The sequence below is a fragment of the Strigops habroptila genome, chromosome 13, assembly GCF_004027225.2.
Source record: "Strigops habroptila isolate Jane chromosome 13, bStrHab1.2.pri, whole genome shotgun sequence".
Classification (NCBI taxonomy): Eukaryota; Metazoa; Chordata; class Aves; order Psittaciformes; family Psittacidae; genus Strigops; species Strigops habroptila.
In genome coordinates this window covers 6,546,740-6,571,320 of record NC_044289.2, presented here as the reverse complement: position 1 = coordinate 6,571,320, position 24,581 = coordinate 6,546,740, and the positions used below count along the sequence as shown (strand labels likewise).

The window sequence follows — 24,581 nt, the reverse complement described above, 5'->3', positions numbered from 1 at the left end:
TCATTACTAGTGATATTTTCCCAACCGGCCATCAGCTCAGGGCTGTCTTGCAAGCAACCAGCTGGGCAGAGTGTCCAGGTATCCCACTGAAGTCCTCAGGAGCTCCTTGTGCTCACAGCTCCCCGCCATGAAAGCCAAGTGTCCACCACTTGCCCATCCAAACCAGCTGGAGAGACTGCTTGTAAAAGCCAGGGGCCACCACTTTAACAGAGGCTTCCAATCAGACAGAGAGAAGCGCTGGGGAGACTGAGGGCTTAGGCAGAGCTGACAGCCTTCGGGTAAAGCCTAGGGATTAATTACTACATGCTCCTTAGTCCCAGGAGGGAACCCAAGGTCTGGGTGAATCTACAGGACATCCTTCAGAAACACAAAAAGAAAACCCCCTGCAAACAGTTAAGTTTTCAATCATTTTAATGTGATCACTGCAACTTGACCACAGTCTCAGAAAGGAAAAACTCACACAAATTATCTGTGCTTAGGATTTGAGTCAATCTACGCAGTTCTTGTTGATTGACGATTATTCAAGTTAAGACCTTCTGACCATCAGTGATGTTCTTGGCTGAAAGGCAGGATTGCAAGTGTTGGACATACTGGTGCAAACCAGGAATGCTTCTGGGATTAAAGCTGTGACACCTGATCTACTCAAAAGAAAACAGAATTGTACACGCACACACGGACCGAGCATGCAAATACACCAGGAACCAGCTACAGCTTCACGGGAGAAAACACATCGTGGCAATACAGAGGTTGGCCTGTTATTCAGAAGGCTCCTTAACAAGGAAGGGGGAGAAAACCACACAGATAGAAAGAACTGAGAATATTAATTTTCCAATATTTGAAAACAGGAAGAGCTTTTGAAATTACATTGTGTTGGCAAACTCTGATTTTTGGGTAACAAAGCAAAAGGTGAAGGCAGATTTTCCAAAGTATTGTAAAATTTATTGTATAAGTATTGCAGCTTTTAGAATGACATATAATTGCCACTATCGGTTACTGTTACACAATAAGCGTTTACAACAGGTTTTTGTAAATTGGCATCAGAGTACATATTCATACTAAAACAGCAAAATATAGATAAGTACTGCATTGCATGTGCTGTCAATAGTTTACATAAGTTTAAACTTGAACAGAACTCAGGATACAGGACTGCCTATAACAAACTCCAAAGCCAACGCAATGCAACTGGAAGTTTAAGAAAATATTAATACAACGAAATGTGTCTATAAGGCAGGCAAATTAGGACTTTAATGTTGTCCTTCATGAGCTTCTATAGTACAGCGAAAATTTGAAGCGCAGTTTCTGGAAAACTTGTGTTTGTAGCTTTGTGTGGTACATAGAAAATCTCTGAGCGACACAGAGACAGAAAAGATTAAAAATTCATTCTGTTCTCACCTAGCACTGTTAATGCTACACATCTGGGTACAGTCTGTTCCCGATCCTTAGTAAAAAATGTTGGGCTTTCCTTTCTTTATTTTGTAATATAGCAGTTAGTGCAATTTTATAGTTCAATACTCATACAAAAGGGTGAGTCTCCAGAACGCAGTTGGATTTGCTTATACGCCCGCTTAAGACAGAATGAATTTCGTAACACTTTATGGAAACAACGCACTAGATTAGTAAAGCTGAATCTTCGAACTGGTGAAATCAAGGGTTGTGAAGGGAACACAAGTTGTACCAGTGTCAGCCCCAAATGAAACCCACCCTTCCTCACCATCCTGACCGACAAAGCCACGATCCCATTCCAGGCCATAAAGATTCGGGGGCACTTTAAGGATGCTGTTTGCCGTACTGTAAGCTAAGAAACTCTGTAAGATTAACAACCCCTTTTAAAGCTAACGTGACTTAAAACTTCAAGCAAAAAGGCAGGCTAGGACAAGAGGTTGCTAAGCATTAGCAATGCCTTGTTTCTTCTGTATTTGTTTAAAAATAAATCATTCTTGAGGGGCCTGAATCTCTCTGCTGGCAGCTGCAAGATGCTAGAAACTCCTACGGAGCAGGACTGCAGCCCAGCTTGTAGTACAGTTCTCTCCTGAGCCGCATGAAGGCCAGAAGGAAATGAGTAGAGACATTAGCAAGGGTGTGCAAAGCAAATTCTCTGCCTTGATGGCAATACGGGATGTGGGAATTGGGGAGAAATGGACCCCGAGGCAAAAAGTAATATTAAATAGTAATAATAATAACAACAACAACAACAATAATAAAAAAGAACAGACCATTATTTCTAAACACCCATTCAGAACTTGGAGTTGATCTGTGCCCCAGATCTGGTATCTGCACTTGAAATATACAGTTCTTGGGACTGCAAAGCAGAGGGATGGACTGAAGAAAGACAAAAGGCTCCATTGAGGTGGACTCGAGGGGCATCCATGCCTGGAACCCCGGGATCCCCCCACCAGGGCTGCAGCTGCTCCCCAGGGACCTGCACTGGCACCTTGGGTTTTGTTTGTGCATGGCATGGACTGAAAGGCAGCGCCTGCAATAGAAATTTGGTGCTGACAAGCTGCCCCTTTTCACACTCACTAAATTCCTCAAACTAGAGAAAGAGGTAACTGAAACTGGACCCAGAAACTCAACAAACTGATCACACAACTGCAGATGCTTGAGAAAAGAAAGATCACGCTGGGAGTGGATTGGGGAAAGAGGAAAAAAGGGAAAAAAGAGAATTGGTTGAAATTTTGAGGACTCCAAAGCACAAGAGCTGGGTTTAATTGCACTGCATTTTTAGACCTTTTCCCACTACCCTTCCGTGCCTCTCCAGACCTTGCCCACCTCCCTGACCTCTCTACGGGGTTTGGTGGCCAAGTGACACCACTCGACAAGACAATCCCGTTACTTAACAACCTCCGGTCCCCACGACACCTCCTCATTCGCTGCTCACTTCTAAATGTGTGATGCATATTCCACCCAAAACCTGCTGAGGTAACCATTTTTTTGTAGCAAACAAATTAATTCAGATCACAGAACAACATCCCCTCCCTCCCCCCTAAAAAAAAAGCAACCCCAATAACACTATTCATGCATTTTGGCTCAAGAGGGCAGTAGATATTATATTTCGGTTTCTCTTTTGGTTGGTATCTCATTTACAATATCCACCACAGTTTTCCTACCTCCCCGGGTAGGATAATGTGCATAAATGTGTTCAAGTTCCCTTACAAACAGTCGGAGAAGAGCAGCGGCAGCAGCTCATGGAGCCAGGCCCATGGAGCTGCTCCAGGGAGCAGGCAGCACTGCCGGGAAAGGAGGGACTGGAAAACCGAATGCAAGGTCCAAAGGAGCAAGAGACCAGACGCTGGTTACTTGTGATGCTAATGATGATTTTGTTTCCCCCTCTCTTAAAAAGGGAGGGTTACTGTTTCTTTAATAAGGCACTAAATAGACATGTTACATAAAGGAAAGATACAATTTAAAAACTCCTATAAATTCATCAGGTTTGTACCTTTCATGACGAACTAGATTTATTCCTTTGCTTGACTTTTTTTGTGGCTTTTTTTTTTTTTTTAGGTCATCAAAATTTAGGTTACAGGACTGTAAAGCTATGAAGATTTCAAGAGCTGTGAAAAAGCAGTTTGAAATATTGAGAAGGTACAGGACTAGTTCTAGGCAAAAATTAAACAAAAAAAAAAAGGCAAAAAATAATGATCAAACTTCAAGTTCAGCTATTCATCATCTTCTTTAAAATATATATAAATATTGTTCAAATGGTCAGAACTTCAAAACCTTTTGCATGGTTCTTTTTTTTTTTCTTTTTCTTCAAGTAATAGAAAAGTTGCTTAAAAACAATAGTTATTGCCTTTATATCTTTCATTTATGTCACTCTACTAGATAGCATCCTGCAGAAAATGTAAGCACACCCCCTTGTAAAAGCTTCGCTCTTTGTGGTTCCCGACCCATCCCTCTTCATGCTCGGGAGATGCTCTCCCAGCCAGAGGGATGGGACTGGGACCCCAGTTTATTCCCTTTTGCTTTCTCTCTCTTTGCTCTCAGGTTTCTCACTCGCGCGCTCCATCACATACAGATTCACCACGAGGGTCAAACACCTACCAGACACCTGCGCAATATACACATGTAAACAATAGCATAGTGACAAAATGCTTCTGGAACCAAGATAAATTAAAGACACGCAACACCCGGCGGGCGGGAGGGCAGCGGGACCGTGCTGCTGTGGCTGAGGACATCTTCAGAAGAGGTAAAGGGGGTTTTGCTTCTAAAGCATTAAGCGTATTTCTTCAGCCTTTAATTACTACATCACAGGAGCAGATTCATTTCCATCTACTGTATCTGACACCCTTTTAGCTAGGATAATACAGTAAAAAATAGCTGACACGGCTGAGCCTGTTTGTCCCAAATAAAGGTTTGGGAGGTTAATACAAAATGAAGATGACTTTCACCACCACCACACTTTTCAGCTTGGACTGTCAATGTCATTTAAAGCCCAGCTGAAAGGCAGCCAGTGGGCATGTTACCATTTACTCCCAGTAACTTCCATAATCACCGCTTTAAGCTCCAAATAGGGCCCTTCAGTTGTACATTGAAAGAAATAAACCGAAAACCACTTTGTTCCTTCAGACACAGAAGTTTATTCTCATCCCCACCACCCCCCTCCAAAACTTAGAGGTTGTCCAAATAAAAAATAAAAATAAAATCAAGTAATTTCTGCTGCTTCAGCCGTTACTGACTCTCAGAAGCAGGGAGGCTTTCTTTTACCTTTTCACTCCAATAATCCTACGGGATGACATACAGATACACACCAACTCCTCTTGCTTTGTAGGGAATGTGTAAAGCCGTGCGGCCACGCGCAGGGACTCTGGAAATTAAGGATTTGCATAAGATGCAGTCTTGCTCACCGCTCCGCCCGGGGCTGGCAGCTCCACTTCAGCGTCTCTCCACCCCCTTCCAGCTACTTTGTTCTTCACTTCGACATAGATCCCTTAACAGGTTCATGGTAGACATGATAGAGGCTTTGACCAACACAAGCACTGACATATTTATATTAAAAAATAGTGCAAAATTTCAACATTTATATAAATAACTCTAAACCCCTGCTTTTGATTTTTTTTTTGTGTTTTTTGTTTTTTTACAATGTAATACACGCTTTTTGAGTTGGCACTCAAAAAATTGCCATTTTTCTTCTAGTTCAGAAAACAACTTTTTTTTTTTTTTTTTGAATAGGCCTCTTCTAATACAAAAATACTCCTGCTCCTTACACATACACTTTCTCTTATTTTTAATATATATTTATATATTTATATTGCAGATCTTTAAACAAAACGTTTTTTTGTGCAAATATTTTGTCTTTAAAGATAAGTGAAATAATCAAAATAAAAAGCATTCACACACAGCTCAACTAGAAAAAAAAAAAAGACTACAGTTGATTTTTTTTTTTTCCTTTTTAAAGGTCTAGACACAGCTCAATAAAGAAATGTTTTTGCAAGCTTGGTAGGCTTGTGCATTCAGACCAGACATAACAAGTAAATATTTATACATGGAGAGAATGGGGAAGGGCTTTTTTCGTTGCTCATCTTCCTCAACTCTCTCTCTCTCTCTCCTTTTTCTTTTTATGAGAAGTGCAGAGTGTTTCATTTACTTTCTTGCCTTTTTTCTTTTTTTTTTTTCCTTTTTTATTTATTTTTTTTAAAAGGGGTGCCCTTTTTGTTTCTCTTTCTCTTTGTTCCACGCAGTTGTGCTCTCAAGGCCATTGATTTGTGAATGATGGAGTCTGCTGCCCTCCAAGATGGAAGGCATCCCGTTGTTGTTCTGCTGGTGCTGGTAAAACGTCGACCCTGGGTAGTGCCCTATCACCTCGCTGTATGTCGGCGGCGGTCCCTCCATCCTACCATTGCTCCCATAGCAGGTCGCGCTGATGCCAGAGTTACTGCTGGGGGGGCACGGCCCCCCGTACACAGAGTTATCTATCAAGTCACTGTCGAAGATGGTTCTGTTGGGGGGGGCCCGGACCGACTCTCTGTTGAGCTCCATTTGCTGCTCGGGGTCCCGCAGCTGCAGCGTGCAGGGTCCCTGGTATGGGGGGGGCTCTTCACCGTCCGACAGCGAGATGGTGGGAGGCAGGTCGATCTCGTGCTGCATGTAGGGGTAGGTTGGCTGGAATCGGTTAAAGCGGTCCCTCTGCAGGAAGGATGGCACTGCCAGGCGGTCGCTGGGTCTCGGGGTGTAGATTTGCTGCTGAAAGGGAGAAAAAGAGAGAGAAAGAGGGTGAGAGAAGCGTGAGATGCTGCAGTCCTGGACAGCAGGAGAGGCAGCAGCACCCGCAACCACATTGCCCTCACCTCTGTTATTCCATTCCCTGACACGGTGCTTTCCGAAGGCCACAGGCTTCCCTCCTGCATTGGAAAGAAGAGAGTGCAGAGTGAGTCTGACTGCCAACAGTGGTTAAGCTCCTTCTGCAAGCAGCTCGTGCCAGGTTTAATCCTGCACCAGAACCCAGGTAAGATGCTGCTGCTGCTGTCAGTACGTCCCTACCCCAGCTGCAGCGACGCATGGCATGCACCCTCTTCTAAGCAGGCAACTACCCCTGGTGGGGGTATTAGCTATTATAATATATGCTGGGTATCATATGGGTATATTACCACTGAAAACAACACTTTGACTAACATTTCCCTCCATTTTCACCTCCATTTACATGTAATAGATCACTCGCAGAATGAATGATGAGAACGACACCAGCAAACAACACTCTCCCATTTGCAGACTTCCCCCCTCTCACCCACACCCACCCAGCATGTTTCCCTCCCTGGTTCCAACATGCCAGAGGAGTATTTTCAATTTGTGATCCATGAGCCGTGGGTGATTCACAAGACATCACAAAATGCTTCATGAAATAATGACAAGATTATATATATATATATATATAAAACCCAAAACACCAACAAAAAACTAAACGCAAAGAAACCCCCTAAAAATCAACCCCCAAACCCATCTCACACCCACATAACCACATTCTGATGCACACAATCAAGGAAATAATGGGAAAATAAAGATAAGAAGTGAATAACCAAATGTTAAGCCTAATTTTGATTTGGATTAAAAAAAATTAAAAAAAAATAAATAAAAAAAAGCAATCTGTAGCAACAGGGTGGTTCTAGAGTACTTTTCCCAAAAAAGATAAGTGGTCCTTGGCTTAAACAGCCTGAGGGACTGTGATCTAGCAGCTTCCCTACACTGCAAGCATCACTCTGACCCTGCGATCCTAACCCGGGTGCCAACAACCCCAGGCATGAAAAGCCACAAGCCAATTTCCCCCAAACCATGAGATTAGTTTACAATTCATGATCAAAACAAACAAACAAAGGTTCTTCCCGTTTGCTCTGGTGATGCTCTCAGCATGCACAGTTCACCCGAGACACTTTTGCCTTGAGAACTGAAATATTTAAATATTGCTAATATTCACATACAGCAACATCCCTCCAGCAGGCAAGGGCTGGAGGAAAACAAGCCAGAAGGCTCGTAATTATAACCTGGAATAGCTGGCACTTCTCAGTTCCTTGCAGGTGAATCTCTAGTTCTGGCACCAGCAAGTCAGCCACAAGCAATAGTATTTACACCAGTGGAAAAAAAAAATGCCAAGGGTGCTTTTTCCACCACTTCTTCCCTTTAATCTGTCCCACCCAAAGGCCATTCTTGGGCGCAGCCCCAGCAGGGCTCCCCTGATGAGCAAACCATAAGCTTTGCTGCTATAAAAATACCTAGTTCTCCAATAGCCGGGGTGGTCCAGGCAGCCTGAGCCCTGGTGGAAGCCTGTAAAAAGCTGCAGTGGTTCCGCAGCACCATGAACACCTTCACTGATAAACTCAGAAGGGGTTTTGCTGTCTGATGCTCTCTGGACCTCGCCCAGCTGCAAAGCACATCTGGCCTCATACCAGGCTGCGGTACACAAGGGAAAAACATTGCTGCATACTTCTGCAGCTATCCCAGCAAGCAGCTGAGCAGCATCTCCACTCACCACAGAAGCACCTCCAAGAGCAGACAGAGCAGGGGTGCCCCTGCAGGCAGAGCCAGCCCCAAGCCCTGCAGCAGGAGCCCGCTCACCTGGACATCCACAACACCCATCTGACTGCCCAAAACACAGCAATAGCATCGTGTTAAGATCTCCAGAGAAGCCATCCATCATAATATTCCCACCCCCTGCTTTTTTCTTCTTTATTTTCCCCAAGTTTAGAATGTATTTTCTCTTGTGGCATCGCATATGGTATCAGATATGGATAGAATCCCATCAGATTCCTGTTTCTGAAGCTCGGTTCTGCACATAAACCTCAAAGCGGTCCTGTTGCCAGTGCAAGGAAAACAGTGATTTATATGCAAATGAGATGGCCCAGATTCTTCCCATTTCTAGGTATTCTTTAGGAAGCATCTCTTTGGAGCAGAGGTTAAGTGCTGCAGTACCAGCACCCTCCCCAGCTACAGCTAATGAACACGCTGGTTGAGCTGTGAGCCACACAGCCCTTCCTGAGCAATGCAGCACCATGTTTTATACAGAACTTGAGACTTCAATATGCAACTGTTTACACAGGTGTCAACCGTTTAGTCTGGTCCATTTTACATGTATTTCTTGCCTACAGGGACAGTCTACAGTCAAATTCCCCCAGCAGCCAAAAGACCCAAGAGGAACTGCATCTGCCATAGATCAAATCTGTGCCTCTAACCCCTCTCTCAGCCAGGGTGCTGACATCAAAGGGCACGGGGAGGGTTTCCAGCGCTGCCACATGCACTGCCAGCCCTCCACTTCATCCTGAAGGACGCCAAAGCAGGAGGCAGGAGTGGGAAGCACTTTGAATATTGTGTTTACTTTGCCATGCCCCCATGGCAGACTTCCTGAGCAGTGAGTACCCCGCTGCCTTCTGCTAGATGTTTTATATTTAACTTGGCAGTGGGCAGTGCCATGGCAATATCCCATCTGCTTCCCCCTTTCCTGGGAGTGATGTCAGCCAGCTCCTACGAGGGCGGCTGCATCCCGGCGTGCGGAGCATCACTGCGCTCAGCTGGGGCTTCCCGCTGCGGCAGGCGATGAGGAGACCATGTACGCACCCTTACGCGAGTTGCTCCACCCAAAACGTTCACGAGCCCTAAGTATCACTCACCCAAAGCCTGCACCCAATACCCACCCAGGCATTCAGAAGAAAAGCCCTGGCTCACACATTAACCCATCTGTTTGTACAGATGAGGTCCAGGAACGATGCTCCGGGCAACATGCGATGCAAGAGTAGCAAACTAGTAGAAACACCATTAAAATGGGATCCGCAGAGAGACAAGTAGCAGACAGAAGACCCATTTTCTGTAGGAGCTGGATTTCTCAGCTGTTATTAACCACTTCTGTCAGGACTCCAGGGCTTTGACCTGGACATACTTCCATGCCCATGGCTGACCGATCACAAACACGCTCACTGACAACGACCCTCTGCCTCACACATCACTGTGAAGCCCATCTGGATAATGGCTCGTCTCTCCTAAAAACTCAATAGTGGGTTTAAAATTGCTGGAAATCAGTAGCAAGAGGAGGGCAAAGCCTCAGAGACAGGAAACATACATACTTTAGCCTTCATGCTTTGGCCATGGGATGGCTACATAGCCCCACCAAGCCAAGCAACACTGCACTGACCCATGAGGGAGGATCACTGCTGTAAATCCTCATCCTCGGGGCTCTCCTCACTCACCTCTGAATTTCAGAATGTTTAGGACTTGAATTCATCTCAACAATGGCTGAGGCTAGAAAGCTATGGTTTTCCGAAATGAAAGCTGAGATCCTGCTGTCTGATGAGCAATACGGCTGCAAAAGCCTCCGCAAGTATTCCAGGACTCACTGTAGAACCTAAAATTACTTTTTAATTTCTTTTTAGAGATCAATCTTCGACTTTTATAGAGCTGCTTGTTTCAGCGGTGTCAGAGAATTTTCTCTGTAAAGCTGCATGGTGCAGATTAAGTCTCTGAGCCTGCAGGAGGACTCGTATTTTCCATTTTGGGGGACAAGGGTATACTTTGAAATTGCATTTAAACCCCTTTTTTGGGGGGACTGGGATATCACTGTTCCAAAGGTGCAGGAACCTTTCTTACTGCGGAAGTTTTAGTAGCATTTCTTAAGTAATCTTAGTTCCGGAAAAATAAAGGTACTTGTTACAAGGACACAGAATTTAAATATAACAAGAATGGTGCTGGTGAAATATATGACATAATACAAGAATTCCTTGCTAGCAAGAACTGCATTAAAAAAAAAACCCTTAGGGAAATTAGTTTCTCCTTCGGTTGTAATTTTTGAGCTACAACAACAAAAAAGGACAACCCTGGCAGACCTAGCAGCATCCTGACCATGGGATGAACTACTTTAATATTTCAAAAGATGAAAAGCGTGTATGCAGCTCCGGTGCCCATCTGTGGTCACGACAGCAAAATGAAGTTTGGGATTTAGAAAGCCCAACACCAGTTCAGCACAAGTTTAACGGATAACATAAACCAGTACCCAGTTCAGCATAGCCTCTGCCTACCAGCGTTCAGCTGGACCTGTTTTCTACCAGAAAGACATGCTGTGCTGATATCCAAAAGGAGCTCCCTTTAAGATCTGTAGTGACAGGACAAGGGTGAATGGGTTTAAACTTAAACAGGGGAAGTTCGGGTTAGATGTAAGGAAGAAGTTCTTCCCTGTGAGGGTGGTGAGGCATTGGAAGAGGTTGCTCAAAGAACTGGTAAATGCTCCATCCCTGGCAATGTTCAAGACCAGGCTGGACAGAGCCTTGGACATCATGGTAAGGCATCCCTGCTCGTGGCAGGAAGGTTGGAACTAGATGATCTTAAGGTCCTTTCCAGCCCTAACTATTCTATGATTCTATGATCTTTATTACAATTGATCCCACTGTAACAAGCTTCCCACTTAGTGCATGAGGGGCTTCTCTGCCCCGTCAGGAGCTTGGTCCACAGGGAAGCTTGGCTGCCACTCCATCAACGCAGAACCATGCACTCACAGCACAGCACAGACAGAGAGGCAAGGCAGGGAGAAGGGGGAGAACTATAAAATGGGAAAAAGCCCCCACAACACACCCAACAAAAACCCCTGGTACATCAGCTTTTTCTCCCTGTAACTCTGAGAACAGTTTTGAAGTGTCTGCATCCTCGTGGAGGTTTTGCAGAGGCATGGAGGTAAACCTTTGCTGAAAAGTGATTTAATCACTGATGTGTCTGAAGGCTGAATAAATAACAGAGCTGGTTTGGTGTGGGGACTGGGCCAAAAACTGGCTGGAAATTTTGGCCTGGTGAAGTTTGAAAAGAGAAAAAAAAAAAAAAAAAAAAGAAAAAAAGTCAACAATTTTTGATTAAACCTGAAATTTTTGTTCAATCTCCATGTGATTTACTCTTCTCTTTCTATGTTAGCCTTCTTTCCTCTTTTAGAAGAGAGAGAAAGATAGGCCACTTTCAGAAAATGGAGATTAGTATTGTAAAATAAAAAATGCTTGATCTGGTCTTAGAAAATGTAAAATTAAACATTTTGATATTGTTCAAGTAAAACAGGAAACATTCTGGACATGATACACCAGTAAGAAAAATGAAAATGGGAAAACAAACTTTCTGCTATTCTTAATAATTCACGTGCTCAGATGCTCACATTCTGCCACTGTTGGAAGCAGGTACATGGGACAGTGACAAGAGACATAGGATTTCTGTAACTCCATAAGGAGCTGGGATACATGCAGAGAAGTTTATCTCTAACCCCCAAAGCAGGCAGGTGCTTGAGCGGTCACCACTGGCTGGTGTAATGTGGGATCACACGCTCCCAGCACTTTGATCTTGTTGTACAGCACTGATACAGGACCATGAGCTTAACTCACTGCCATGCCCTCTGGAGACACACTACACAGCCCACAGAACTGAAGTGGTTTAATTGAGCTTGGGGTTTGCACAGCTCTCCTTCCCAAGGGCTGTCTTCCTCACTTCAGCACTGAGTGTCTAAGGGACCTTTGTCAGCTGTGTGGCAAAAAGAGCAGCTAAGGAGCAGAGGGACAGCTTGTGTCCTGGGCATCTGCTAGCTGAAGAGCCTTCAACAGCACTGTACTGAAGACTTATGAAATAAAAGATGTTAGATAGCTGTCTCATGCGCTTGCTCTCTCTCTCACAAAATAAGAAAAAACCCGAAGGAAATAGAAGAAAAAAGAAAGAAATCCCAGTATTTGATCTTTTTCCAGCAGCAAGCATGGATTTAATACAAGGTCCCACACAGACCACCACAAGGCAGCACTAGCGTGCTCAGCTAGCCCTGGAAACCTGCAACAGGGAGGGCATGAAGCAGTGACCTTGAGGAAGCCCTACCGTTTAAGGAGCTTTAAAATCCTTCAGCATGAATGCTAAGAAAAATAAAGTAGTAGCAGTACATGATATCCCTGCACTGAAGACAGAGCCAGCGGTGAATGGTATGTACTCAACTTCTAAGAAAATGTGACGTTTCTTCTCTTTGGGTTCTTGTAAGTCTCTCTGAGCTGCTGCATTTGAGGAAACTACGTAAACCAACATCTGCCTCGAGGCTGGAGAGGCTCCCCCTCGAGTCCCTGTCAGAGGTACAATTAACACGTTTGTCCTCAGGCTTTTATGAAGCACAGAGCCTGGGTTACACAGGGAATCTCTCGAGCATCCCCTTGGAAAGATGCCTGTCTGGCTGACAAGTGTTTTCTGACCCCTGCACCACAGTAATGACAGCACCACTGGTGAAAACAGGAGAAAGTCTTTCAGGATATCCTATTCTCTTCAAGGCAGGCAATACGTATTTATATACTCATCGGAGACACTGAAACTGGAGCTGCCAATGGACTCAATAGTTTGGGGCTGTTAAAGGCAAGGCAAATGCACCCCAAACAGCTGAGGGCATGTGTTGGTTTTTCAGGAACGAGACACATCAAGAATAGTCTCGTACCATTACTTTACTGATGTAAAGTCTGAGTTGCAAAGCTGAGGGCAAAGGCAAAGGCTATACCTGTTCATATATTACAACTTACAGAGCCAGAGGCATCCACAAAAGCCCTCCCCAGTAACAGAGACAGAAGATGATGCCAAGATCCAACCTGGACAGTGTCTCTTCATGCAGTGCCAAGTGGCACATGGGCAAACAGGACCCACATGAATGCCTTTGGCTCTAATGCGTCCCCAATGTCATGTCATTTGGCAACCAGCGCAGGACGAAGCGGGTTGGAAGAGCAGGGCATGACTTACTGATGAGAGGTTCTCATCCCTCCGCCTCCCTTGGCTGTGCCGGCTGATGAAGGATCGCGCAGAGAGTTTGTAGTGGTTCAGCAGACACGTGATCACCACCACCATCACCATCATCACCACCACGATTATGATTATCTGTACAAACTCCAACTCCGCTGCAAGAGAGACAGACAGACTTTAAGCCACCAGAAAAAGCAGCATGTAATTGAGCACAAAAACTGCTAATGCGGATGAGATATCAGTGACACTGCTGCATCCTTCCCCCATAAAGCTCTCACATGCAGCATGCTTTGAGCCCAGCTACTTGTTTAATAAAACTCACGAATTCACATTTTTAGTGCCACAGAAGAGTCTCTAGGAGGCATCTTTAAAAATAATCTACAGAGCAAAGCGTTTCCAAGCTACAATGCAGACAGAACTTCCCAAAGCCCTCCCAGCTGCAGTGTGCTGGATACCTCCCCCAGGACAAACCCAGCAGCATCTCAGTGCTGAGCATGCCTTGCTCGGGGCCACGGAGCCAAGAACCAGCATAATTCATCCTAATGGAACAGTTTAGCTAAATGCAAGCTAAATTTCTGCAATTCTCTTCCCAACACCATCACTCCAGTCCAGTCCTCCCTGGAGGAAAAAGTCCTCCTTGGGGCATACCCTTGCATCAGGCACATGTCCCCTTCGTCACAGGGGTCAGACAGTGGCATGGGGTGCCTGTGGCACAGCGCAGCAGGCAGACCCCTCTTTTCCAATGCTGGCCCCTCCACCACAGGGCACAGGCGGGGAGACGTCCCGCTTCTTGGTGAGACACCAGATGGGCACGATGCGGCTGCCCATGGGGGCCACATCCCGCAGCTCCAAGCATCCCCTGGCTCAGGGCTCGGCCAGCTGACAGCAGCAGCTCAAGTGGCTTGAACTGGCATAAAGGAAGGCTGCCAAAAATCCTCCAAACAAACACGAACAAGCAAACAACAGGCTATCCGGTCAACTCCAGAGACACTTGGCAGCAGGCAGTAAGAAGCCGCTCCTAAAGCTTCCTAAGGAAATAATTCCTCACACCTCTCTGAGGCTCAGGAAAACTGAGTACTGGAGGGAAACGTAGCACTGGGGTCATTATTTCCACACATCTGGCACCCAGAGAGCAGACACCAGCCCCGAACTGCACGGTCACTCCCCATATGCCCCCTTGTGCCAGCAGCACACAGGGCTTAACCGTGCCCAGGACAGGGCAGCAGCAACTCCAGTGCTCACCATAAAGGAGGGACCAGACCAGCAAAATTCAATAGTTCTGAGGATTTACACTTTGTTTGCTTCTCAGTAGGGACATCTATAAAATCCAGTTTTGGAAAGCTGTGCCCTAAGCCATCACAGACACTGCCATCTGTATTTTATCTATACAGACACATACACATATAGCGTATATCTGTAGATACACAAGAGCCGCCATACCTTTAAAGGGCAGCATCACACCACTTGTACTAGCTGGGGTGGCTTCTGCTGAGTCAGGCAAATTGAATTTTACTTTTTTATGGAAAGTTTTCTCCTGGCAGGTGGCATTTAAGTGCCAGTAAAAGCAAATAAATGTCAAGAAAACAGTCCAGGTGGTGAGTGCTGCCAGTTACCTTGGAGCTCATTCTGCTAAACAGCAGCTATTTCTGCCCAAAATGCTTAACCAGCTCTGCCCACCACCTTCAAAAAGCAGAATTATGCCTTGAAAGCAGGGGCTTTATCTGTCACTTAAAGTTAGATGTATGAGTGACTTGGAGCCCATATACTTATGGCACCCTTAAAAAGCAGCTGCCTCTACACCAGAAGATTGCACATGGGGTGGGAAGAGAGGGATTAAAAGCCAAATATTGCAAAGGAGTTTTGCCTTAAAAATGCCTTTTAGCTAAAGGTATCTTCTTAAAAGAGGAGCTCTGGGTCTTTCACAGCAATCCGAGCAAGGTGCCTGAATGCCACTGTAAGCAGAAGAGCCTGGAAAAAACACACTTTCCCAACAATTCCTGATCCAGTCCCAAAGCAGCAGCACAGCTCATCCATGGGAACAACGGGTGACGGGACCCGAGACTGCCATGGGTGCCCTGTGCTGAAGGAATGGGCTGGAACAGGAGGTTCCAGTCAGGTTAACCAGACACACAAACACACCAAAACTCAAAGGGTTGGGAAACGAGGATGATGCAAAACCATTAAAAACAAAAAGCAAGTTGCCTCTTCCCATGGCACCCCCCATGTAGGAGCATGTCCCCACACAGCCCAAAGGAATGTCCTAGTTCTGCTGCACCCGTTTTCTTTTTCATTACTGAAAAGAACAAAACAAAAAACCAACCAATGTTTTTAGGAAGATGAGTCAATTTAGCCTCAAAATGCAGCATGTGCTTTGGCCACAGTAAGAAAACACAAGAAAAAAGATATAAATGGGGCCAGTGATGGAAAACTTCCTTTTCTGCTAAAAGAGGTTATATTTCTGAAGAAAAACAAGATCAAGGCAGTTATAAAGGAAAGTTCCTTTCCTAGGACAAAAGGCCCCTTAAATGAACCAAACCTTGCTATACTGGTCACAGTACTTTGGTGACACAGGTGAAGTTTGGCCATCAGGAAGCGCTGCCCTAATTCCTTCCTAGGAAGGAACACACACAAGACATGTCATTTAGAAATGACCTAAGCCAAGCTTCTTTCACACACATACAGACGTGTAACAAGCAGAGTCTGAAGCAGAAGAAAGGGTGGGAATTCCATGAGGATCTGGGACAACACACCAGCATCTCATCCATTCCCATCGAGCTCCAAATGCTCTTTGTTCTGGCTCTGGGACTCCTGTAATTGGAGTATTATGAAACAGTTGCCAAGAGTAAAGCACAGTATGATTACCAGAACAAAGGGGATGCTGATTTCCAGCAGGGACACTCCTCCTGACCCAGCTTTCTCTCCCGTGTTCTCCTTGGAGCTGGTCATCTCCATGGGCTGGACTGTCCCAGGAACCACATGGCATGGCCCAGAGGTGTAGGCAATGTTTGGCCATGTGTCATGCCTTGCTCTTCAAACTCTACATTTGGTTATTTCAATGGGGAATCTAGTCTAACCTTACAGCAATCACACTGGTGTTAACAACAGAAGTGATTTTAATATCTCGCTTTGTGGGAGGAATGAGAACAATGAAGCTGCAAATTAATATTCTGTAAATGGGTTTGGTGAAACATGTCTGAATGATAAAACCTCATCAGCTCCCCCTGTTTGGACTTTGTCCTTTTCATGCTGACAGCCATGCTCTTGTCCCGTCTCCTTCATTAGCACAGGGAAGCAAACAGCTCAGTCACTGCAGCAGAGCACCCTCGTCCTACAACACAGACGAGGGCTCAAATGTTGCAGTATCATACACAATGCATCTGCGCCCATGTCTCCTTTGGTGGTGCTGCTGAAATTAGGATCTTTTCCTAATGCTGCATGTATATACACACGAGGAGGCCAAACCTACGAGGAAACTGCTCTCTGCACCCGCAGAAGCTCAGGAAAGAGCAGAGGACACATAGCGCCCTGAGTTTCACTCTACCCAAGCCTAGCCCGTGAGGCGCAGCACAGCCTTGCAGTGCCTCAGAGCAAACATCAGGTATGCCGAGATGAGCTTTAATCCCAAGAATGCCCATGCTGCCCAATCTGGCCTTTGGAAAAAAGTAAAACCAAACAAAAAGAAGTCCCACACACTCAATTTGTGCTTTTCAAGTTTCAAGAGACTCATACCCACTCGAGGCACCCAAGTTTCTGCCAACTCTCCTTCTGTTTTAACTTGTCTTTATGGGCTTCATTTGCAGAAGGAGGGGGGAAAACCCAACACGCTGGAAAGCTGGATATACTTGGTAAGATTTTATCCAATCAGCCCAGTCAAACTAATGAAGAAACATCATTAAAACCCCAAACTTTGAGTTAATACATTATTATACAAGTGCAATTCAGCTGCTATGCTAATAAAAAGCCTTTGGGGGAATGAAAAACAAGCCAAACTGCAAAGCACGTAATTTATAATTCTACTGGTATTCTTAAAAGCACACACACAACAAAACAAGAAAAAAAATGCTCAACACATTTTGTATTTGGCTTCCTAATCATTGTCACTTTTCAATTAGAAGAGACCTCATTCCATTTCTCTCTGTAATTTTCCCCAAGGGAAGTGTTATAAACGCACTAGGCTTTACAAGATGGGCATATTCAGCCTCCAAATGCAAAGTAAGGTCACACTAATTTAATTTTGCATAATTTTTATTCCAGAATATGTTTCAAACTAACAGGTTCAGACATCACATTTAAGTGACACAACCTGCTTTTCTTTATTTTCTGTCTAGACGCCGCAGCTCTGGCAGTCGGTCAGCACGCGTGCGACTCTTCTGCAACTAAGCATTTTTCCCCCAGATTCTCACAATCCTGAAACTGGATATTCGTGATCGAGTAAAATCACTTGTCACATCCCATTCTTCAAGTTCATCGCTCGCTTGCCACTTTAAACCACATGTGGCCTTGAATAAGGGTTTCACAGTGGATTATAGCGTTACATTAATGAATGATAGGAGACTCTGCTGCTGCCCAAAGCCTGCGGGCTCCGCAATGTGCAGCCTGTGGCCGCTCTCCAGCTTTTTAGAGGAAGGCAGCACATGCCCTTGCTGCCCACACTGGGCTGCTGTCTGGCCACCAAGATAAGGCTCTCAAGTGTCTGAAATCTATGGAAGTGGCAGTGGGTGCCGAAGCGGAGGCACATCACTGGCACGGCTGCTGAGGTACCTGGCTCCACACCTCCCACCAAAGACCATGCTCAGGGCTCAGCAGAAGCAGCTGCACCTCAGAGCTTCCTCGAGCAGCTATGAACAAAATACTTGGCACGCACAGGTTTAAAATTCATTAGTATTTTTGCAAGGAAGGAGAGCTATTTGACTCAATGGTGACATGGGGAGCGCCGAGCCTCTGCACGCACACACGGTTCACAACAGCCGCAGGGGAGGTGAAGCTGTGACACACTTTAAATGCATTTCCTTACTTTTACAGCTGCAGAACAGGTCATAAAACACTTACTATAAACTTTGTTAATGCTCTTCCTTCCACATAGAGTATCACTGCTGAAGACAAATGCTCCAAAGCACTAGCAAGTATAAAGAGGAGTGCGGAAAACAGAAATTACATCTGCATTTTGCTGCAATTCCGAGTCCTCCAGCTATCATTTGCAAGTGGACAGAACAGCTTTCAGACAGGGTCTCAGCCAAGATGACCTTTGCTTTCAGCTGGGTATAATGCACATCTTAAACAGGTTAAAACAGTTATCTGTAAGCTTCAGTTACATTTTCTATATATACTGGGATTGCATATCGCATGAGAAGTGATGATAAGAAGTGAAATTACTCAGGAGGTAATGGCTAAGCTTAAATGTAGCTGCACTAGTCACAATTCTTAAGAAGAAAAGTTTAAAAGAATATGCCAGTCGTCATAAATGCTGTGGTGCAGCATGCTAAAACCCAAGTCTGTTTTGCTGAGACAAATTAAAAGAAGCAGAGAATCCCCTACAAAATATTTCACTTCTCCTATAGTTACTTTCATTTCCTCTGAGTATTTTTATCATTAAAACCCCCTTAGTTCCAACCTGAAACACTGCTGGGACAGTTCAAGCACCGTGAGTCTGATCATAAGCTCACACAAACATGCTCCTAAGGGTGTGGACAAAACCCTCCTGCTGCTGACTTCATCTTTGGGTGGACATCAGCCTCATGTGAGGCACCAACACCCTGCTCCCTGCCCGGCAGGATCAGGAACCTCCTGAGCAAGCCTTGCTGTTCAGAGTTAATGAGCTATTAGTTAATTTTTGCCCAGGATTGATAGGATATGCACCTCAGTTTCTGGGTGCTCCCCTGACAGTCCCTCAACACCAAAGGCCCATTATCACTCATTTTATCAGCATTCTTTGGGAAATACATCCAAAACTGTGTTTTGAGGTTGCTCCAAGTGCCTGACAGAGGAGAGGCAGGCAAAGCCTCCATCACACTTTGGGAGTGCTGGGCACAGCCCCATCGCTATGCAGAAACTTCCAGCACTGCCCCAACATCTGCAATAGCACAGGTCACAGAAAAGGCAAAAAAGTGTGTTTAAAATGAAATCTTAACTCCAGTGGTTTCCCCTAATCTAGAAACTGATGTGAATTTGAGTAGCTGAAAAATCCAAAAGGAAGTGAGTAAGAGTTAGGGAGACTAAAAAAGGGCTGAGAACAACGCAGGGTTTGCTATTTCAGAACATTCAGATAGCATCTCCCCTGGACCACAGCTGGGCCACCACTGCCACACAGGTACTCACTGCCAGCAGCCAGGCTCCTTGCTGGGCAGCAGTGTGACCAGACCCTGGGGTTTAGCCCACCGCAGCTCGAGGACCATCTGGTTGAAGACCCTCCACGAACACCTGCAATCCAAGATAACAGAGTCCTTGTCTGCACTGGGACATTACGCGGCAACACAGCTGTATGGAAATTTCTGGACTGGCCATTTTCCACTTTACACAGGGACTATTTCTAATTAAATATCACTTATGTTCATAGAGAAACATCCCGTAAGTGCCTAAAGCAAGAGCCAAGGAACCCTGCCACGTACTGCACCTTCACCTCCGGTCTTCACTTTCTTCAACACACTTCAACTTCCATACCAAGGCAGAATGGGATAGTTTTGCACAGAGATCCCGCCTGCTGCCTAACAAGCCTCAATAAAACAGCCAGAAACAAACTGGGACTTTTTTAACTTTCCAGTTGAAGTATAGATGGATGTAATGAGGTCTTGTACAAACCTGGGCAGCATGTCTAGCTTCCAGAAGACACAGGCTAAGGATGAATTCTGATGGCAAGCAGCTTGGGCTCCCTGGCCCTACCCTGCCCCTGCAGCACCTCTCACCACTCCAGCAGGGCCTATAGGCACCCATGCACGGTTTTATAGCAAGGCTTTTCCCACAGCAGTGGGCACAGCACAGCCTCCCTCCCACTCAGGCAGCAGAGCCATAGCCTACGGATGAAATCAGTGCACAGATATAGGGGGTTGGTGGTGAGGAATGGTATAATTTAGGTCCCTGGGAAACCAAATGCGGCAAGCAGCTGGAGCAAAGCTTGGCACGGGAGATGCACCATGGCGAGGTGGATGAATGCTCACTCTGACCCTGGGCACCTACATCAGTTGCCAAGTGGCGAGCGCAGGTTCCCAGCTCATCCACTGATGAGGGACAAAGTCTTTCCTTGGGTCACTCAGCCCAAGAACAAGACTCAGCCTCACGAAGGAACTAGGTCTGCCCTGGGACTGCAGGAGGAGCACAATCATTGGTACAGGCACGGGGCCAAAGAGCTCACCAGCAACGGGATGCAACCACTGGGCACAAATCTCTGGCATGAACAGGGAACCTACAGCACAGGGCACCTGAGCCCTCTGCCAGCAACCAGCCCTTGGGAGAACACATGCATCCTGTGGGGCAGCAGGATACCTGTCAGCACCACGCAAAGAGCTAGGTGATGCTTAGACAAAGCGGAGCTGAGAAAAGCATCTTGCTTTGTGCCCCCAGAGCCCTTGCTCCAACTATGAAGCAGCACTTTCCGCTCCTCGTGGTGCACAGCTGCTTCGTGGAGCGCCCGTCGTTATTTATGGTGCCTGGTCCACGTGGGTGACTCAGCACCGCTCTGATTCAACAGATTCCATTCGGGAGCCTGCAGTGACGTGGAGTGGGGCACCTCGGTGGGGACCGTCCCACAGCAGCGCCTCCAGCACAGTCCCCAGGACTGGAGACGGCTGGGCCACGTCAGGGCCTGAAGCTTATGAAATCCATAAATGAATTGCTGCCTACGGTCAGCTAAATATGGTGGCACTGTAATGTCACACCGCATGCCCCGGCTTCTTCCATAATCCTTGGGGATTTAGGGTAAATTCAAGTGACTGCAATGCTCTGTCCTCCATGCACACCCCCCTCCAACCCTCCAGGAAGCAGGGTCTCTATGCATATAGACACACACACGGAGTCTTTCCAGACATGGCAAAATTAACTGAATGTATTAATGAAGAGCGTTCACAAATCTGCAGCAAGCACTTTCATCCCCGATTTTCCATTAACACCTCTGATATCCACAGAGCTGCCCTGGCTGCATGACTCAGAGCAAGATGCAGTAAAGATGTGCACAGCCCTGACTGCAGTTCCTTCTCCTCCCAATTTTCTCGTCTTTTCATCCACCCCCACCCTTGGGCATCTTCTGTTTGAACAGGTTCCTTATAGCCCTTGATGGCAGCACTCTAGTTACATAAAAAACCCCATGTAAAAGACATAAATAATACTTTCTGAGTGAGCATGTGCAGATGAGGCTATTCAAGAGCAATCAGGAAGGTGGTAGGAAGAAATGGAAGTCCAAATCAGACTGGAACTGACAATAACTTGAAGCTTGAAAAGTGTCCATGCATCCTTCCTCCCTGTTCCTGATTCTCCAGATTCTGCACTTACAAGTTTTATGGGACACCAAGCAGGGATGCTCAAGGATTTCACCCAACAACAGTTTCAGGCCAGTAGCTGAAAAGCTTCTCAACAAGCTTATGCAGCTCATCAAAGAGCAAATGAAAAACAAATCTTGGAATATGGGCAGATCAAGGTTCCCCTCTTCCAGCATCAGTAAATGTCTGCCAGCAGCCAAAACCTGGGCTGCTTCATCAGCACCCTGCAGTAAGCATCTTTCTCGGCTGCTGGTCCAGACATCCCTGCCTGCTTCCCTACCAGGGGCTTTGACAGGCAGAAAAAGGATATGACCTAGCATTTTGTCCAACAGACCTGGGCTGCCATCTTCGCACGAAACTTACTGCCAACGGGTAGGCAGAGACACTGCCCTAAAGTAGAAGTGATGGGTCTGACTTTCTCAGCACCCACATCTCCAGCTGAAGGCATCAGCAAGGGCAGGGGCTTGGGCACCAGCAGGCTGCAGAGGAGGAGGAGGAGAGACGCCCTTATCCATTCTGTCAGCTACGTGACAGCCTGGCCGGCTCCCTTCCCTGGTCTTTGCTGACATTTCAGAGCACCACAGCTTCAGCAGTGCCTAGAGGCACTGTTGAGAACAAGGAGACACGCAAGGACAGTCCCTGCCACGAACAGCTGAGAGCCTACCACTACCTTGCATGCCCCAATAATCAGGGCACAAAACAAGTCCTAATCACTTTTGGAAAGTGAAAGCTGAGGGCACTCTGGACTGCCTTGCCTTATACATGCCAACATGCCATCTTTTGGAAACAGAGAACCAGAAAGGCTAGAGCTGACATTACTGAAGTGGTCTGCAGCAGGCCTGGACCAAAGCAGGGCCCCCAGAGCTGGCCTGAGGTGTACCTTGTCCTCATGCTCATTTTAGAGCCTTGCCCACCCCAAGAGCTTGCATTTTTGCCTGCCTGCTAGAAGCATACCTTTGGAGAGCAAGGGACAGAGGTTACAGCAAAATTTAGGCACACTCTGGAACAGCATATGGCTCCCTGGAAGGACACGAGGGTCAAACTCAGCAGATTCAAGTCCAGCCAAAGTGCGGTCATTAAGCCAGATGCTCACCAAAGCCTCAGTAAAAGGATGTGGGTTAAGCAATGTAGCCAAAGAGTGGACCTCATTTTTTCTGCTAAAAGCTAAAGAATGTGAATTTGAGAAGAGCCATTTGAATCCAGTCACTGTTCCGAGCTAGGATTTTAGTTGGGAATAAACTCACAACTCCTCAGTGAGCAGCTGCTGGATTCTGCAGCAACCCACTGGAGAGGCAGCAGGGTCAGTGCTGGGACCATGTCTGACCACAGTCCCTCGCCCTTCCCCTGTTCATACAGCACGGAGGAAAATACCCAGGCACAGCAGCAACACAGCCTGGTGCAAGCAGCTCTGCCCTGGCATATCCTTCCCAGCCCTGCTTACAAAAGGGACATGCCTGCTATGTTAAACATTACATTTGAACTGCTCTAATTTAAGCAAGAACCAAAACAGCTCCAGGCAACAGCTGGAATCCAAAGACTGCCAGAGAGGGTGCAGCAACGAACACTGCTCCTGGTTTACAGAGGCCATTTCATCCACCAGATGCTGAGCTCCACTCATTAAAGAGACCAATGTTCTCCCTCTCAGAGGCTGTGGACGGGGAAGAAGAGATGAAAGAACAAAGAACTTCGGATGGCAGATTACTCACCCTCCGCCGCTTGTCTGTTAGGTCATCTTAGAAACAATCAGACCAGGCAAAGTCATTACTGCAATATTCGTGTATTAGAATCTGCTATATTTATCTTCTAAATAATACCTCCACAAAACCACATATGAAGGGCCCATCAGATTGTCAACAATTATATTTGTTTATAAGGCAGCATGGGAAGTACTGGAGATAAATACAGAATATAATCTTGATATTGCCATGGCTGGTACTAATCAGCAGTACCTTGAAGCTGGAGCTGCTGCAGCAACACTGAAGCACCAAAGAGAGGAGGATCAGGCCTGTGACAACAGGCAGGACAACTGGGAAGAGTCCATTGGATCTGCTCCTGCTTCATGTATCATCAGTACAGCTAACAGCTAAATTGCATTTCCAGATTCAGCATGGCTGGTTCTGATGCAGCAAGCAGAAATAACTGTGAGCTAGTGATGGCCAGCTGAGAAGGGAGCAGGAGCGCAGAGAGCAAGCGGGACTCAGAAAAGGAGCCAGTTTTAGAAAAAGCATCGCTGGAAAATGGGTGATGGAGCCCCAAGGAGTCATGTTCATAGTGTCAATCCTTGGGCCATAACTGCATGGAATATAGCGCACTTTCTTCATTTGTCACCCTGGGTAATCAAGCACCACATCCTCTGAGTCACTGGCAAATGATGGCCTCATCCTGCACCCCCACCCCTTTTTCTGTTTGCTTTAAAGGAAACGGCCCCATTTCATGCTTACAGCCACAGAAGTATCAGACTGGTCAGGCCTCAGAAAATCTTTTAGTCCTTAAAACACAGGAACTGTGCCCATTTTTAAAAGGTCACGTTCCTGAGCTAGCATGGCCCCTAGCATGGTTAGCTGGGGGAGCAGGACCTGCTTTCACAGGCCAGAAAGGCAGGATTGGCATGGCAGCACTCAGCTTTTACATGGATTTGCAAATGTGAGAGCTGGGGTTGGCAGCTCTTTCAGCTGGTACACTGCCTGGCTCTGAGCAGAGACCTGTCAACTGGAGACTTGTTTGGAGAAACTCCCCAAGACATTAACCAGCTCCCTCAGAGCAATGAGAATTAATGAGGTTCTTTGGGATGCTCAGACTCTCTAAAAACTTGCATACGCCAACCCCTCTTCTCCCTTTTTGCGCCTGTTTCTCTCACCCTCTCCTTCTCCAGGATTTTGAGATAATGTATTTTATGCACAGCAAGCCTTATCCCAGCCT

At 46.2% G+C, this 24,581-nt stretch overlaps 1 protein-coding gene across 4 annotated transcripts in view; it reads right to left on the bottom strand.

Annotated features, from left to right (window-relative positions):
• Nucleotides 1-393: 393 nt before the first annotated feature.
• The window catches only part of PMEPA1 (prostate transmembrane protein, androgen induced 1), a 52,078-nt gene continuing 27,890 nt past the window's right edge, over nucleotides 394-24,581 (bottom strand). The window contains exons 3-5 of one of the 4 annotated variants that reach the window (XM_030502999.1): nucleotides 13,198-13,352; nucleotides 6,285-6,338; nucleotides 394-6,177 (exon numbers count right to left, since the gene is read on the bottom strand). In XM_030502999.1, the coding sequence (XP_030358859.1) occupies nucleotides 5,632-6,177; nucleotides 6,285-6,338; nucleotides 13,198-13,352 (755 nt within the window). In that variant the 3' untranslated portion in view covers nucleotides 394-5,631. Of the gene's footprint in view, nucleotides 6,181-6,284; nucleotides 6,339-13,197; nucleotides 13,353-24,581 lie in introns of all 4 variants that reach the window. The other 3 variants (XM_030503001.1, XM_030503000.1, XM_030503003.1) reach the window with 3 other exon arrangements.